General features: G+C 42.2%; 1 protein-coding gene across 1 annotated transcript in view; it reads left to right on the plus strand.

Moving 5' to 3' along the window:
* ADGRL1 (adhesion G protein-coupled receptor L1) overlaps positions 1-19,459 on the plus strand; it is a 607,344-nt gene that overhangs the window by 421,567 nt on the left and 166,318 nt on the right. The window contains exon 5 of the mRNA XM_086961122.1: positions 18,329-19,129. Coding sequence (XP_086817248.1) covers positions 18,329-19,129 — 801 coding nt within the window. The remainder of the gene's footprint in view (positions 1-18,328; positions 19,130-19,459) is intronic.

Consider the following 19,459-nt stretch of genomic DNA (forward strand, 5'->3'; position numbering starts at 1 on the left):
AAGCTCACGTGTGGGAAAGTCCTTCCTCTTTAAACAAAAGTGGCCAGTGACTAAAATAATGCAGGTTTTGTTCACTGATTGGCAAGCCATCCAATTAATCCAAAACACTGGCTAAAAGTGTTCACCCTCACTCCACAATGTGCCTCACCAGTAGATTATGAGGTAGAAACTCCACAATCCTCAATAACATGGTGGGAATTGGTTGGAACATGGTGGTGAAAACTATGTCAGTGGTATTGTGCCCTCCTTGTTGTGCCACAAAGTATCTACAAGACAATATCCGGCAAATAACCCACAAATATGGTTACCCTAAAACATGTTTTCTTTTAAGGTTTGGCGACTCCCATTAACATTTTTCATTTACAGGTGTTCACATTTGATTGACCAACTTTGTTGTTTGCAGTGTTAATATTTCATTTGAGAGGCTAATGATTTTACTCCCTATTAAAACGCTTCCTGGACAGCCTGCCTCAATAACACAATCTGACTTCTTCGTTCATGTCACAGTTTTACTTCCTGGTTCATGTTGCAGTTACACTTCGTGATTGGTTGGACAGTCATCACCCAAGGACACATGTGTCAAAAGATTTCTGGTAACCTCAACATAACGTCAACAGTGAAACTAAAATAATTGCATGAAATGAGATGTATGTGGTAACAGATACCATATTAACTTGTGGCAGAATAATTGCTCATCTTAAAGGGGCGCAAGCAAAAGAACCATAGGAGACATTCAGGAAAAAAGTGGTTGATTCATTGTTATATTTGTGTGGCTCACAGGATCAATCCAGTAAGATTTAGATATTGCTGGTCTGAAAATGGGGATACCTATCGCAAGAGACTGACCAATGATCTTCAGAAAACAACTTTGTCTACAATGACATGAAGGCCAACATTCATGTTAAAGAAGGGTTGTCTACCTCGAAGAATGGACCACAAGGAGATATCCTGAGCAACATACACTGAAAACATGCACAAATCCTACTCTGTTCTTGAATCATAGTCCACAGGGATGTTTCCTAAACGGTAAATTCCATAGTAATGGAGGGGTCAGTGCTTCCGTAATGACAGACTAATCCACTGTAATCTGTTACCCAATGTTGATCAAAAAATTGGGACATCACTATAACGGATAGCACAATGTTCACCTGAAACAGACCTCTTCATTATGGGGCCATCTTTAATAAGGAACAATGTCCATCTAAAGCTGGAACATTCTCTGAAAACTATTGGACAACAGTAACCTGGGAGCCGATGCTCACATGAGGGAGGTGTATGGATAGTATTCTGTGGACTAATATCTGTTCAAGAAGAGCTAATTTAAAGTATCTAATCCATCAATGTTCATCCTAAGGCAGACCTATGAACTGGCGGCATGCTAAATCTGAATTAGATGTTCCTGCTGTTGCATTCATCCCACATTACTGTAGATTTAGCACACTAACAACATATTCCAATTTCTGCTACATACGTAGATTTCAACAAACAAGTGATTTTCAAGCTCAAATGGTTACTGTAGCTCAAAAAATGACTTTATAAAGTGCCACATCGGCTTCACTATGGCAGTCACTTTGGAAAGGTTAACTGGTCACATTTCTGTTGCTGATTGCTCTATTTAGGTGCTTTACTAGTACTAAAGAGATGAACCCTTTGTCCAGATACTATTAATGTCCATTAAAAAGACAAAATAGTGACATACACTGCCAGGCATGTGCTGAACGTTTTCCTTTATTGGTGCATAATTTAGTCAACCCTTATACTTAATTTAGGCCTCCATTCCCACATAATTTCAGTGGTCCAACCCGTAGACCATTTTTACTGTAAGAATAAATACATCCACAGTTACCAATGGATCAGTGTTTTTCAAAAATCAAAACATCATCCATCGTCCATGACCCACTGTCTCCCTATAAAGGGGAGTGTTCTGGGAAGATTAGTGGCCAAAGAACATCCATGGCAATATTTGGAACAGTATTTACATGGGAATAGAGACAGAAATTTTAATATTTTATTTCATGTTTTCCAAAGACAGGATATTTAACAGAAATCCAACAGGGATCGTTTTGGTTGTCAGTCAGTAGTAAATTACTCATAGCGGCAATCTCAGGCAAAGTTAAAAATCCAGCAAAGACAGGAACAAAGCACAGTGATATTAAAACCATGTGACGTGGTGTGCTGGTACCCCAGGAAAGGTAAAGTAGTCAGGCGGTCCATCATACAGCCTACAATAGACAATAAAATTGTCAGTAACAAATGACACCATACTTAGCAAGGTATGTAGCACAATTGCTGCTAACCTGAGCCACAGCACGAAAAACCAAACAAAATACAACAAAAAGTCAAACCACAATAGACACTGAGCCTGTCGCAGACATAAACATTAGCAGCAATAGCAGCACCTCACTTCGCTGCAATCAACCACCGACGCTTAAGCTAATAAACATGCCTTGTGCTAAGCAGTTACAGCACGCCAGAACATTGTACAATAGTGTGAAAGCAAAGCATCAGAAAGATGCACTACAGCATAAATAGTACTAAAATACAACCTCAGTTGTAAGCATAACATAGACTCTTCAGCTCTACCTAAGAATGCTGAATACACCAGGTAAAAGTGCAAACTAAACATTCAGGCAAACTAACACATTCCAGTCTATTGCGTGGGATGCTTTCACCTGCAAGCATTTAATGTGCCTAAAGCAAGCCTTACCGAGGCATGCAACACCTAACAAACAAATCACCTCTAAAAATAAATACAGTATCAACCAGCTCCCTAAATCTGTGGGAAAGTGTTTAACTAAGCACAAGCTGAACAGCTACACAGATTGTCTCTAAATAAATCCTGACAAAGCACAGGCAAAACAAGGAAAGCAGAACATGGCTAGGAGCCAAGTTGGCATGACAAGACGTGAGCGCTGCTAGAAGTCCCAACCCGATCTAAAAACAGTGCTTCAAGTAAACGTGCCTACGTAACAGGATGCATAACCAAACTCCTTGGACAATAAATATAGTTGTCCCAGGGATCACTTACCCATAGCCACTGCTTTCCTGCGAAGCTGGCCGCCTACATCACATGATGGGCAGCTGTGAACTCAAACTTGGAGGTTCTGGTTTGATTTTGTGGTTACTAGCTAGTACTTTTGTAATTGACCCATTCAAAATTTTGTGCCCAATTCACTTCCTGGAGCCAGTTCTGTGGTAGTTCTGAGCACAGTTGCAACTTTGACTTCAGAACCAGATTCTGGTCCTAGAATTCCATGGAAGCATGCACTCTTTGTCATGCATCCCGAAATGCACGCCAAGTCGAATAAAGCGTCCATTTAGGGACTACTTCTTGCTGTTGTGCGGTGCCACTGGTTGAAAGCATTAACAGCATTATGTGAGAGGTGGTCAGTGTTCATTAACATATAGGGACCGTACCCTCGAAATGTGGCCTCTGGAATTCTGCAACTCGGCAGTGTTTTCGCCTAGTTATGGATTTACAGCACTTGCCCTGTGCTGCATAATTTACAGATTTCAACAAAAATGTGTCTAACCAAAACGGATCAAAATGTATTAGAAATAAAACCAACACCTGTTGTTCGCAATTGTGGAAGTCCCTTTCCTAAAGTTAGGTGGTCACTTCAGTTGCTTATTACGGTATTTAGCTAGTAAACTGTTACTAGTGAAGTGAAACATTTGCCTGGTGTTAAGACGGCACAGTATCAAAATACGGCCAGAGAATGTTCCACATAATGCCTTGTAACCTGCCTTTTCTTGCCTCCTAATTTAGTCAAAACTTCAGATAATTTGGTCCTTTATTGATCCATAGCTCCTGTTTATAGACCATATACATATTACATCATAGACAATCATGTTAACCCGTTGACATTATCTTATGGAAAATTGCCAACGTCCATTGAAAAGAAGAACATTGTCTCTAGAATGACTGTTTCTGAATGGTCAAAGAGGTCATGTGTTAAAAATCCTCTTTGCTATTCTATATCATCACAGAGAAGCCAAAACTGGTGCCTTTCCACATTAAACACTCACGATTTATTCACTGGTTGTGATTTCTCTTCTCAAATATCAAAATGAATTTGCTGATTTAGAAAAGCTGAATTGCAGGTTTTTTTTGTAGACCCTTTTGGAAACAATTGAAAGACATTTGTGAGATTGAATGAGTGGTATTTTCAATCTATAATTACCCTTAGTATTTTCCGAATTTCCTGACCAGTGCGTATGTCTTTCTAAAAAATGTAATTTAAAAAGTTGACTAGGGAGGGATATCCAGTGTGTAAATATATGTAGACCAACCTCTTCTACTTCTATGAGAACCCAGCCCCTTTCGTTAACCAAAATTCTTGAGTTACGCTTTCCAACCCAATAATAAAAATGAAAACTGGCTTTGCCTCACCAAAACGGAACTCCCTTTACTTGTATCCACGAGTGATCACAACAAACATACTGCCTCACGGACCCGAAACTACTACAAGAGCTCCTACCACCCTAGAGATAAAGGGAAATCTACACTAAACAACTGCCAACATTTGTCAAGAAAAATAAATGCGGCACACTAACCAAGTGAATCTAAGTCTATGGAAAAACACACTTCAGGATACAAAAAACAATCAAAGTACTGAGAAGAGCAATAGGTTAGCCCTAAACTCAGACACCCAACCCTGATAACTGAAACTATATTGAGGTATGGTCAAGTCAAGGGCTCGTGCTCCTTCATGACATCTTTCATGACACCACCCTGGTCCTTCTAGCAAAAATACAGAAGTTATTAACCTACATCCTTCGCTCTGTAAGCCATCTCCCAAAGAAGCATGTTGCTTAAAGATTGCGACCTTGGGTAGTAGAAAAATTGCCAGAGGATGGACCACCCTCACATCTATCTCAGGGGTAGAATCAAAGTGAACCAACTTCAAAAAACTAATGAAAACCATCAATTTTCTGACCAACAATTTTACAACCACCTACAGCAACACACCACATACTTCTAATACAAGACAAAACATCAAATAAGTATTTTTAGAAGAAGACAATATTTATTTATATAAACTTTATGTCCAGCCTATAGATGTCTGTCCGACAGCATCATTATACCTTCGAATTTATATGCCTCCTCCATACCACGATCGGCTACTCTGTATCTTCTGCCCCCTTTGTTGGCTTATTTGTTGGTTTGTTTCTGCTTTATTCTAATTGGGGGCAACAATATGGCCAATTAAGAGTGACTGCATCCGTCTCTGTTTTTAAGGCAGTGGGCCCCGGTCGTGGCACGTGCATTGCACCCTTTACAGTGCCAAGTCATCAGCAGAGGCCTTGGACCGGGCTGGTGAAGACATCCGTGGTGTAACAGCCCAGTGGAATTTCATTAGCCCTAATTACAGCAAATTAGTGCTGATTGAAGAACCTGCATAGGAAATCAGATCACTTGGAGACGTGCCTGGTAATTATGCAGCACAGGGGTTGCAGGGCCTAGGAAAGCAGTGCAGAAAGAGGGTCCCAGAGCCAGGTTTGAATTATGAGGTTTAAGTGTATCTCGGCCAGATCAGCAGAACGTTCGTTGATGCAGCATGAATGCCCGGTCCATGCTGACCTCACACGCAGTTCTTTTGTCAGCCTCGCACAGAACAATAGGAATATTCCCAGGTCTTATGGCCCCGGCATAAGAGTCCGCCCAGAAAAGGTGCCCAACTAAATTAATCTAAACTCACCTTGGCAGCACGCCACACCCTCCACCCTTTATGAAGGGCTGCTGGTAATTCCTCATTCATCCATGATGAATTCCAGCCCATTTGGCTTGAGGCTGAACGTGCAGTCCATGCCCTATGCCCTCCATACCTGTCACATGCTTCATATAAACAACTAGAATGATGTGCCTTCACCCTTTTACCTCAGACCTGCGTCCCTTCCACCCATGAACATAATGCCATCACGGTGCCCATTCGATCAAACTCCAAATCATATCATCCACCCTCCTCCTTGAACAACTGAGGACTTTTTTGAAGATTTAGGTTTCATCATAGATTCTGTACCCTTCTGCCTTGTTATCATGGTTCTCTTTGACTTCTTATTAAATTCTTAAGAATGATCTTGAGGGTGTAATGCTCAATAGAAATGCCTTCACACATTAACTTTGAGCTACCAAATCAGAAATGGATTATTGTTTTGCTGGTACTGGTATTGTGGTTTACTGCCCTTCACCTGTACATAGCCAATGTGGAGGCATTCCGTTTTCTTCAGTGAAGCAGTGCTGTCACGATCTGTCATTTAACCAGGGTGAAATTTAACCCTTCACTCCCCCCATCTTGACCAGTCTCAACCGTCACAAGCCTGTATTGATCATGAATACTGTCTTCCAGCACCAAACAACATGTTCCCTTATACATGAAGTGATCATGGAAAATTGAGCCGGTTGGATAAATAGAGGTCATCTTTTAAATATATCATGATGTACTGCTGCCAAGGTCTATAACAAGGCATTACGTCATGCTGCCAAGGGCTATAACATTGTTAAAGGCCCTGAACCTGTGATATAGGGCCCTGTGCCACAGGTGAGGGCCTATAACGAGGATGAGAGCGTCTAACAACCATTAACCGTTATTGCCAAAGACAGAAGGGTTATATGGCTATTTGAACATTCCACCCACTCAGGGTAGGACATATAAAATTAAAAAGAGAAAAGCAGCAAAACAAACATTGAAATGTTGGAGTAAATAGTTTGTACCAGCCATTATTGTCCCTGAGCAACTCCATTGTCTTCAAATGAGTTCTCAACATTCCAATGTTCTAATACTTCTCAAACGTGATGAAGACATATCAAACGTAATTGCTGATCATCATAAGAAAGGAGGGACATAATGGCTCTTAGAGGCTTCGACCACAACATATGGAGTTGCAGATGAACTATGATGTTCACGTCCGTTCACATCCCGTATGATATGTTCGAATGCACCAATGGAGCACATTGAAACAAATGTCTTCAGTGCTGAATCCCATATTGCTCACCACTCTTAGCTCATTGCTTTGGTCAGCTAAGTGCTAGTAAATACAAAGGTAATTTGACCGTCTTTAAATGGTCACATGGTTGTAGTTCCCTTATAGTAAACGCCCATTTCAGTTATTTCTTGCCTCTGGACAGGCACCACATAGTGCCCTTAGTTGTCTCCAAAATAGTCTTTTTGGATAAAGGAACTTGCACTGCAAAGTTGGTTTTATGGGTGGTATATGGACATTTTCCCACAGAGGGGCAATCCAATATTACTCTACTTTGTGAAGGGTTAATATTAGAAAAAGTGAGGCCATTCGCTGTCTCTGCAGATCAAGAGGCCTTTATCTGCTTTCCTTAAGTGTCTCGAAAGTCCAATTTGAACTTATGTAGTCCACTGCAGATCAGGGTATCTTCTTCCCAATTCGCCATTTAGACTCTGCAAAAGCTTGTAAATGCACTTCACAGCTTATGGCAGTCTACTAAGCAACACAGGTTAATTTTGGCTTGACCTTCAAGACTTGAGGTAATTCATGGCACATACCCTTTCCCTTGATCTCAGGGACCCGAGCTAATCAGAGCAGTGCCTGATGCCCTTTGTCTGGACCTCAGGGACTTGGGTTATACACTTGCCTGATTAACTCAAGTCCCCGAGGATACACTTTCTCTTGTCCTCAGAGACTTAAGTTATATCCTTGCCAGACTTAATCATGTCCCTGAGAATACGCTTTCTCTTGACATCAGGGACTTGAGTTGAACCTGTGCCTGATTAACTCAAGTCCCTGAGGATACACTTTCTGTTGACCTCAGATTTTTTCAGGGTTATTCGGAACAGTCCCTGATAACCTTTCCCTTGACCTCAGGAATTTGAATTAATCGGGGCAGTCAGAGATATTCATTTTTATGTTGAAGACTCTAGATGAGCTCCTCAATCAGAGCTACAGTTGTGTGGATGAGTTCAATAACTGTTGGATGTCTTAGGTACAATCGGGGCAATGCAGAATTGTGCATGATCAGCACACTGATTGACAGGTTCAGAATGGGAAAAAGCAAAGAAGATCAAGAACATTTGTCTCTTCATCTGCAGAATATGGCAGCTCCTCCTTAAACACATACTTATCAAGACTCCCTTCATGGGCATTGCGTTCAGAAGTCAAACTACTACTAGGGCTGTGTTACTAATTATCAGTTTTCACCAGGACTCCTTGGAAATAACATACATGAGTCAATGCCCAATATTAGGGCATAAAAGGAGCAGGGAATGTACAGGGATTTACACTGTGGGTGTTCTTTGAAGAGTATCTATTTGGAGTAGTTAAAATTATGTACAGTTCTTGTTACTCTATGGGCATTTCGTGATGAACCAATTTGTGTGAGGCCGATTTGAGCGTCCACTTGCTTCTCGGTTCCTTGTTTGCTAGCGTTATCAACAAATCTCCGAAACCATGGGATGGAACTCAAAAGAGAAATTAAACCTTGATGTCCTAAGACAAGGGAACATCACGCCTGCCTCACACTATATTCCCCCAAGTATCAGGTGGCAGATGTTTATATAAGTACAGACAACACTTCTATTTTCTGTACAAACTGTACTAAAAATGCTAATATTTTGTTCCATATGAAACTCTTGAGTTAGCTTCCATGGAGGATGTAACTCTCCAGTAAAAGGCTATTCAAACCTTCACTAATCCAGGTATAAAATGAAGATACATAGAAAGGCAATAGTTCAGCAAGTTTCAATCCTTTTAGCAAATGCAAAAGTTAGACCCCCCCCCCCCCACCTGCCTTTAGAGAGTAGTCTACACCCAATTGTTCACTCGAACCAACCCTTAGAATTCCTATTATGGCACCGGTTTTGCAAAGGGGAGTTAGTGTTCTACAATATAATTAATTAGGAATATCTAGGAAACTTAGTAGTTGAAGAGGTGTAGCCTTAATTAACATGGCATCCTTTTTTGATGGCCTCTAGTGCCCACATCTCATGTTGATTGCCAAAGTCAGAATCTTGCTTTTTCTTTGGCATCACTTCTCCTGCCTCATGAGCTGAGCCCTGTAGAGGGGGAGCGTCTTCGCCCCTGGCAGTCTGAGTCTTTCTCTCCTAATTTTCATTATCCCAAAACAAGTCACCATCTTTTTCAAACCAAATTTCTCTAAGATAATGTAAAATATGGTGAGAGCTTGACTTTCCAACGTAAGGATTAGTGCGCCCTTTTCTTATAGCGCTGCTGGTCGCCCAAGTTCCTGGGAGACATTGAGGGCAACTTCCTTTTGTACTTGCCAAAAATCATGGAGCACTTTCATGCCCGGATGCATATGTGTTTATTCTGTAGGACAAGCTACTCTCCATCAGATACTGCACTATATCCCCCCACTAAATATGATCATTAAAGTCTCTTCTTAGTAGTCTCTGGGGCTTTTCCTCCTTAGGATGGGAATCCAATTTTTTGCAGGTCAGATGCTGGAGGAGAGTCCCTGGCCTAGGGAAGACATAAAGCCGTCTTCTGTCCTCCAGCCTGGATTGTACCGTCTTTCCTCTACTCTTTTTACCATACCTTTCTTTAGGGCTCCTTGGTGGAGGTACATTTCCTTAACTCCTTGCCCCAATTGTCCATTGGTTCTTTCTTTCAATCTCTGATCCGTTTTGGCTTTTCCAGCCTCAGCTTTGGCATTAGCCCCCTTACCCCCTAAAAAAGTCATGCTGAGCTCTTTCTTCCTCCTTGAAACCTGAGAGTGATGTGCGAGGGAGTGCAGGCGAACCATGGCCCTTGGGCATTGGAGTGGTACAAGCTGTTAGGCCTAAAGGTGGTCAGCTTCCAGACTGCACTATGTATAACACTGCCCCATCCGCGGAAGCCAACTCACGTCTCAGCAACGCCCAAACAACACACATGAGACAAGCTGAGTGGCCGTGTTGCTTGTTCTCTGTTGGTAAAGGAAAATAATTGTTCTACAAAATCTTCCCCTTGACTGTGCTCTACATGCGAGTGCTTAAAATGTGTTGAGGAATATTTCAAGGTCTTTCCTGTATGGACCTCACCCTGACTTTTCTTTCAACCTGATTATGGGGGTTTTATGCCTCACAGCACCTATGCTTGGGTGAAGCCTATATTTCATACATATCCGTTCGAGTTGATTGCCCATGGGTTTTTTTCATTTTCTGTAGCTCAGAGTCTGCACAGTCCCCCTCCACCCCTAGGGGGTGTCCTTCTTGAGAGGGCTTGATCTTCAGCACTGCTGGCTACTTGATGCCACAAAGCCTCACTTCAGCAACGTTTTATTTACTGGAATTAGAGCTAGCGCCTAGCCCATGTCAACAAACAGAACTCAATTCAGCAATCACTGGACCACTGAATTATTGTACAGACTAGAACACCAATACACGTTGATTCAGTTTTTTTCAGATTTCCCCCCACTCTCGTTTTTATTAACACCAGTGAGTGCTTTTCATGAATTCACTCACCAATGTGTCTCAGTTTTGTATTAAAGTGGCAAAAGCCATGACGATCGGTCTTTCAAAAAAGCAGTTATTTGACTTGCGTCTCAGTTTTTATTGTTTTTAATGTTCTAGTCCTATTAGTACATTTTACTTTTATTGTTATTGGCACCTTAGCTTTCTGTGAAATATTATTATATAATAATGTTTCTTGCACAGCACAACAGTTGGCAAAATACTGATATTTTGGATTTCCACGATGCCATATTTCCTACCCGCCTTCCGTGTGTCCATCACCTCAGCAAAACAAAATCTGTGAAAGTAAAACGTAATTGCGTCACACCCATCATTTCGTTGAGTCAGAGGCCATTTTAGACTTCTATAACCTCCTCCCAAGTGGTGTAAAGCTAAACTAAACACAGGATTCAAAGACTCCTATTTTCAGGCGCAAGCATTCCAGTGAAACTCTTTAGTCCTCCAGTGGTACTTTATTATAGCCCACTCAAAAGCCCAAATCTTGGCAAAGTCTTCAAGCATGAATGAATAAAATACCAGTCACTCCACACCAGAGAGCGACAGAAGCATTCCCCATTCTGGGCAATCATTACAGGTTTAAATGGGGATGCCCCCCGCCCCCAGGCAACAAGTCGGTACAGTTCACGAAGATGTACTTTCTCTCTGCAGTGTGGCGACATGAACGAGATGATTCTTAAGAGGGGGTCCTGTGCCGGGCTTTCTCCAGATAAATAGGCAAGCAGGCATACCAGGGTTAGAGGAGATGCGCAGGGGCCACAAGACGGACCACTTGCCATGGTGCGATCGCCTTTAAAAAAAAAAATTGCAGATTTATATAGCGCAAACTTGACCCGAAGCTATTGGAGCGCTGTACATGAGCACCAGTTACGTTACACAAGGACACATTCGTTCTTTTGGTAGGCAAGGGAGGATTAAGTGATTTGTCCAGAATCACAGGATGTGGAGTCAAACCGAGGCTCGAACCTTGGTTACCCAGCTCCAAAATCAGCAGTCTAGCCGTGAGACCACATCCTCCTGTAGTCAGGGCGAAGTTTGGCTGTAATGTTTTTATCATCTTTGTACCCCGAAAGGACTTGTATGGATTAAAGCAAAATCCTGTAAACAGGTCAACCTACGAGGACACAATAATGCATAGAACAGAAAACCAAGACACTAAATTAAGTCTCACTCTAAACAAAAACAAGCGGAAGCACCTAATACCGGCTGTGACATCTCTTCACCAGCACTTAGTGAAACAGAGGGCACACTTCAAATCTGAATTGACCCAATAACCCTTTTATGGAGGTACAGAGTAGGTGACTGCTCAAAGCGTTTACCTCCCCTTCATTGCGGCCTGGTTATTGTACCCTTATTACAAGACCTACCAGAGTCCTCACACCACAGGAGCTCTGGTGGGACTACCTGCAGTGACTACCTACAATAGGTCACTATCCTCACGGTGTTCAATGCCCTAAATTGGCACACGGCCCCATGCAGGAGTGCTACAAAACAGTGGACAACTATATCATGGTTGTCTAATAGACTATGAGGACCGAATCCATACCAGAACCAGAGATTTAGGGTATCTACATGGAGTACATTTACATGCAATTAATCTAAATGGGGAACACTTACTTAGTGAAAGGTTATCCTGAAGATCTCACGGATCCAGCTATCGTACCCCATCGCTGGAGATCCCTGTAGTAGGTCCAAAGATCTCACGGATCCAGCTATCGTACCCCATCACTGGAGATCCCAGTAGTAGGTCCATCTTTGTGTCCAGCTCCCAAACGTACATATGCATATTAGTCTGTGGAAACTAGACTAACGTTCTAATAGGGTTTGTGATCGGACATTGATGCTGAGAATAACATTATCAATATATTCATATTCAGTAAACGCAACAACCATGAACTCTGGCCTACAACACCACTAATCTCTTCGGATGAAACTCGTAAGAACATGCTCAAAGTCCTTATGTTTATGTGTCATATGCTGAAAGGTAATATTAATTCAAGACTTTATTTTAGCCACAATTAATTTCAGATCACTCATCCACCCAGATAGAAATCTAAGCCGCCTGTCACTGTGACATCAACTGCAAGGGGATCAAGAGTGACCGAATGACGTAGTCTAAATCAAGTAAATGGTGATCGGAGAGTTATTACATTGTGTCTACATTTCCAAATTGTTGAACAAACCAACATAGGTACGTAGCGGTCTGCCTATCAGCCTTTACCACATTACCTGGTTTAGAGGGCAGAATATAGCTACTGGTGATTAATTATGCCTGTAAAAGACTTAAACTTGTGGTGTGATTTAGGATTACCAATGGCCCATTGGCATGTAATCAATTTATTACATGAACAAATGTTGATTTTCTGACAAAAGGTGTGTTGTATCAGCCACAGCTAGCCTATCTCAACTTCTAATGCTACATAATGGGGGCATGCTAATGTGACTTTCTTAGCAATATGAGAATCATAAAAAACAGAGGTAAGCACAAAATACCAATAGAATGTTTCTTCTTCGTGGTCATTTAGGGTATCTTATCCTATTTAAAGTTGCTCAGATTTGTAATACTTCAACTTTAAACTTGGTTTTGGAAACTGTGAACACATTTAAAGAATTAATTTGTAGAAAGAGGAAAGGAAAGTGTGTCAGATAATACAGTTCTGACATCCCTTTTGGCCCAATGGACAAATACACAATATATCAACCCAAAAACCCCCTTTCCAACAATACATAATTGAATCCACACAGATCTCCCCATAAACAATTGAAGAAGCTAGGTAATACAGTGCAAGTCCTAAAATCTGACGGTATGCATGTTTTGAGAATAAAATACGAGTTTGAAGACAAGAATTGCTCAGTAATTTACATACAATACAATTTAATATGGTCCTCTGAAGGGCAGCACTTTCTTGTGGGCAGGAATTTGCCCGCCACAACACTATTCATGGACAATTCCACATTTTAATTTCCTCCTTGGGCCAGTGGACGGGGTGGCACCTGATTTTGGCGAGGTTTCTCCATTGACAACTGATTCTGGTGTGAAGAATTTTCCAGTAGAATTCATACACAAGCCTTTGGGTGTGCAGTCCCAGATTTAACTAAGAGATGTTGAAACTAGGATTTGTTAATACAATTTCTATGCAAATCACAATCTCCCATTCAATAAAAATTTTCAGGATCATATTTTAACACAAACTGCACCTACCTTAAGATAACTACGGCAAAAAATGACATTATTGTGGATATCGGACTTGAGCTTTGCTCAGCCTTTCAGGATCACTCACAGCCTATTGGTATGTTAGTTATAAATTCTCAGCAATACTAGAGGGAAAGTGAATCTAACCATATATACACATTTTTTTCACAAAGAATATGATATAAACCCGATAATCTCAAGAATCACAGACATGTACAGAGTTTCCATGGTTTTTCGGTAAGGATATGTCCTTCATAGAGCAAATACGAAAAAGGAAAACAATTATCCAGTGTAAAATCCAGTAGAGAGGATACGTTCCCGTAACTGCAAAGATGCCCGGGTCCACATCACCTCCCAGCAGCCGTCAATGGACTTTCACCAAAATGAAGACCCAATCTGAGGATTTGACTATGCAGATTTTTCTTGAAAGAGTGCCTCTTATTGGCTCCTATGTGATTCAAAAATAAAATCTCAGGTTGATATCAGATGCTCGTGCAGTGTGGGAACTGTCAAGGAGCGGTCATATTTTCAACCACACCTCGTTGGTGTGAAATGCAAATTGGGCTTTTCCCATCCGAGAAGTTTCACACTATAAAGAATCTGCATGATATTAGCACTTGGCAAGTTGTTATTTTCTGAAGGGCTCGACAGCAGTCGTTTTGCAAGTGGAGATCATCAACCTGATGAAGAAAGATCTCAGGAATGGCAGGAAAACCATCCTTTTGTTGGTGCTTCTCCCAGCAAAGGTTTACCTCAGATCTACTTTCTTGAATAGGAAAGAAAACCACTTATTCTTTTCTACCAACCATTATTACAAAGTTTCCTTTTAGACAGGAAGTTAAACCCAGTCTTTACTAGTCGCCTGTTCTTCATACCAGGACACACATGGGCAATACCTGGACGTTCATGCAAAAAAAACAGAGTTTTCTTTATGTTCCTGGTACATCTGCCTTCTCTGATTGCAAACGATTATCAAAGTATTGCAACCACACAAGTTCAAAGTCGGTCTGGCTTGTCCTAACACACCTCAAAGTTTGCCTCCAAGGGTTAGGAGTTATGATTTCAACTCATCACAAATGTTGTGCCCCCCCAATCCACGTCAGTAGTGAATTATTTCTTCATGATATCCTTACCGTCATGCAACACCTGCCACACAACACACTGGATATAAACGTATTTAAATTATTTTGTGGAATTCCCATAACATGCCATTACTTTCATTCCACAGCATTAACTCTACTTTCTGAATCCCTTTTTACCTTTTCAGTTGACCGTTCAGGAGAAGACCTCTTCCCATGGCTGTTCATGTCATCTTTAAGCTTGGACTTTCCATTTTAGCTGCAACAGCGCATCTATCTTGTTTTTTCCCCTTATTAATTCTATGCTGTGTGGCATGGCTCTTTTCCAGGTGTATTCTGGGATGCGGCAGCATTGAGGCACCAGGAGTCGAGAAGTGGTCACACCTCAGAACTTGGCTTGTTGGGGTTGCTAATCATATGATTTGTTTCTTCACTCCAGGGATGACATCCAGGAAGTTCACTCCTAACTACTTTTTCACATTATTTCTGAATTTGATTTTAATGGGAGAGAACCAGAGACAAGGAGGAAGGAGCACAAATAGTACGATACTTCCTAAATCTTCTGGATTTAGAGGTCAACACTTTCATTCTAATAAAACCAAAATAAGGAGACAATTGATGGAAATATACTTTTGATTCTTTTTAATACATCTACCCACAGACCTGGCAGAAATGCTCTCATAACAGGAATTACTCCTACAAATGGAGCCACCTGGGAGCTGGGTGTGATGTTCTTATGTGAAGAAGATTATAATAACAGGAATTACTTCCACAGGAAGGAAAACTTTGGGAGTCTCAAAAGCTGTACTTACCATGGAAATGTCCTTTTAACCACCCTTATTACTGGGATCTACTTTATATTTAAAAGGACTCCATGGCAATTTTTCCAAACAAGAGAAACCCATTAATGCTGGGTTTTAGCTGGCTTTGCCTTTCAAAGTCTGGATTTTATGTCCACAGAAAGAACATTGCTCTCATAAGTGGTAACATTAAAATTGCCCGTAACGCTTGATGTTCTATGTTGTGCTCCTTCCTCCTACCTACCAAGCTCCCATTACGCCCTCAACCCTTTCCTCAACTGGCAATGATGGCACCAAGTGGGGGACAATAAGAAATATACCCTGGGTACTTAACACATATTGCCCAAGATGCAATACCGGAGGTCAAAGTGTGTAGTATTATCTATTGCAGCCATGTTGGTCACTGACCGCTGCCCTTTGTCTCCTACGGCCATCTTTCTACCCTCATGAATTAAGAACCTGAAACCCCACACTGCTCACCTCTCACCATTCCTCCTCACCCAGACCCGTTCCTTCCTGCCCGTCCTGACCCTCACCACAGGTTCTACGGTTACTTGGACTGAGGCTAGCTTCCCCTAGTGCAGAAAGTATTTGTTTTTCTGTTGTAAACGTCCCTGTCAACATATCTTTGCCTCGCTTCCCATCTGCATTCCAAAATAATCATTTCTCAACCTTTTTAAAGGTACAGTGTTTGCATTGATTTACTATAATTTTTGAGTCATCTAGGATTGTACCAAGTGATGCAGACGAATATATTAAATTCAAATAGACGCCCTCACAGGAAGGGGAAAAGTTCCTATTTTTGTTTCCTTTAGTTTGATCCCTGTCCCGCGGCTTGCGAGGATCCTACATGAGAAGCGGTGGGCAGCAGTAACCTCTTTCATCTTCACTATATGTGGAAACATTAAAGAAGTGAACTTGTGGCTGGAAGTTGGGTTTTTGTCTTTTGTTCCTAATGCCACCTTTGATACTCACTTCCCACCGAGGTGTCCTACACTTCAAGGTGCGTGTGAAGACCTTGATGGCCTTTCATGTAGGGATTGTGAAATATCTGGGCTTTGGTGCTTTTTTCTGATCATGTGATGCTAGTTAGGCGTGGTTGTGGCCCCAGGGCATATGGCTGATCTAATTCAACATCATTTGCACTTTGATGAGAGCTTCAGCCTTATTTCCTGTCTCAGTGTTAAACATTAAACCCTGACAACAATTCCCTAATATCCTTATACCCACTTTCCAGTAAGCCAGAAATGCCGGGGCCTCTGGCACAATGTGTGGGTGCAGTATGGCATTTCTTGAGGATAGAGGATAGGGCAGTGAGCTATTGCGAAATCTTCAACCACTATGACAATATTCACCCACAGATAGTACATTTGTCGACCCGGTGCCATGGCGCCCAGCCAAGTCTATAGCACCTTCCTTCTGTCTAGAGCTATGCCCTGGAATAACCTTATCACTGTAGCATTTTTAAAATGTTGGGAGCTTGCAGGACACTGTAGGGCAGGTGGTAATGCTGAAAGGCACTGCAATAAATTAGGTTGAAAAAACACTTTTTCTAATCTTATGTTGACAATCAGATTGAAGCATTGTCTCCACTTACCTTCCCTTTTGCATAGGACATCTGTTTTCTCCTGAACAAAAGTAAAGTGGAGGGATGGGGAACGGAGGGAGGGGCCATTTCTTTCCAATTCATTTTCAACCTTTTTTTCCCGCTTACTTCCCCTCCCTCCAGACCTTTCCGCAAAAATTAAAAATTTATTGTCTTGCCAATAACAGTTTGTGGTGGACATGATTGGCAGCTTCCGGCTGAAAGCAATGAGTTTGAAAATTACTTAGAATGATGTTTGCTTGGTTGGGTCTGTTCACGACTAACTCTCTGTTTCTTTTTCTCACTCTCCTTGTCTCTCTCGCTGTTTTTCGTGCTGCCTCTTCCTCTTTTCTCTGTCTCTTTTCCCTGCCACCCCTTTTTTCCCAAATCCTGTCTCTCTGCTTCTCCCTGGCTATCTCATAAATTTATTCACCTTGTCACATTGTAATTCTTCGACTGTCCGCTGCTCCCTCTGTCTCTTTTCTTTACTTTGAAACTACACATTTTGCTATTCCTTTCCTCACCAATCCTACCACCCACCTTTTGTTGTCTTCTCTCACCCTTCTCGGCTTTTCCTATATCTTTCCCCAACCTCCCGTCCTGTTTACTCTTTCACTGTATCCTCAATTAATGCCCAATATACACCCACCTCCTCTTTTCTGCACCTCCCTAATTCTTTTCACCTATCCTCATACTTTGGTCTCCTTCCCTATTATCCGCTTCTCTCTCTCCCACCTCTCATTTCTTCTTCTTACTCCTCTCTCTCCTCTCTTCTCTCCACATCTTTCTCTTCCCATCTCTTTCTCTTCTTCTCCTGCTATCGCACACTCTCTTCTCCCTTCTCTACACCATCCCTCTCCTCTCCTGTTCTCATTTCTTTCTTCTTTCTGTTATCCCTCTCTTACTTTCTCTCACTCTCTCCTTTCTCTTCTGTGCCTTTCTTCTCCTACGAATTTTTTAATTCCTTCAACTTCATACTTCGTCCGTTTTCCTAACTTTTATCTGTTTCTTTTACCGTCACTCTTCTACATTCTCTCACCGCTCTCTCGCCTCTGTCGTTCCCACCACTCTCCTATTTTCACACTCGCCTTCTCTCAATCTTCACCCGGTCCTTCTTTCTCTTTTTTCTGCCTCTAAACTCTATTTGCTCTCTCTTTCCCGTTAACCTACCCTCTCTCCACCCTCCTTCATTCTATCCTTTCTCGTTGCCTCTGCTCTCTGGCCTCTAGTTTTTGTCTGTCCGGGAACATTGCAGAAGGTTCTGGAAGCCACGTCAACCCATGAGTCGGAGCACATGTCTGGAGCATGGTGCAAGGATCCCCTGCAGGCGGGTGACCGCATCTATGTCATGCCCTGGATTCCATATCGGACAGACACCTTGACTGAATATGCCACATGGGAGGACTACATCAGCGGGCGTCACACCACCACATACCGGTTGCCCAACCGGGTTGACGGGACAGGCTTTGTAGTTTACGATGGGGCTGTCTTTTACAACAAGGAGAGGACTCGAAACATTGTGAAATATGACCTACGAACTCGCATCAAGAGTGGCGAGGCCATCATCTCTACTGCCAACTACCATGACACCTCGCCCTACCGCTGGGGCGGCAAGACAGACATCGACCTGGCGGTGGATGAGAACGGCCTCTGGGTGATATATGCAACTGAGAACAATAATGGGAGGCTGGTGGTGAGCCAGCTCAACCCCTACACCCTACGTTTCGAGGGCACCTGGGACACGGGCTACGACAAGCGCTCGGCCTCCAATGCCTTCATGGCATGTGGCGTCCTGTACGTGGTGCGTTCAGTCTATGTTGACGATGACAGTGAGGCAGCAGGCAACCGCATCGACTATGCCTACAACACCAACATGAACCGCGAAGAGCCTGTGTCGTTGGCCTTCCCCAACCCTTATCAGTATGTGTCCTCAGTGGATTATAACCCCCGAGACAGCCAGCTCTACGTCTGGAACAATTACTTTGTGGTGCGGTACGCCCTGGAATTTGGAGCCCCAGATCCCAGCACAGGTATGATTTTTGCACTTTCTCTTCACTTTATGCTGCTGCCATAATGCGCACAATGAGAGGGACTAGAGTTTGAACTAATAATTGAGAAGGGTATATAGATATTGAGAGCAACCAAGATCTGCCCTGCACCATGGTTTTTAATCTGGTTACCCAAATAACATTTACAACTAAAATTTACTGGTACTCTCCCTTGCTAAGGCTCCCGCTCAGATGAAGCCCAATTGGCAACAATGATCAACACAGTTTTATTCTCACATGCCACAGTAGCTGTCTCTCCAGTTCTACTAGCAGCAAGTTCATTATTAGCCCTCTTTGTAGAATTCACTCTAG

Source organism: Lissotriton vulgaris, chromosome 1_1 (assembly GCF_964263255.1).
Source record: "Lissotriton vulgaris chromosome 1_1, aLisVul1.2, whole genome shotgun sequence".
NCBI lineage: Eukaryota > Metazoa > Chordata > Amphibia > Caudata > Salamandridae > Lissotriton > Lissotriton vulgaris.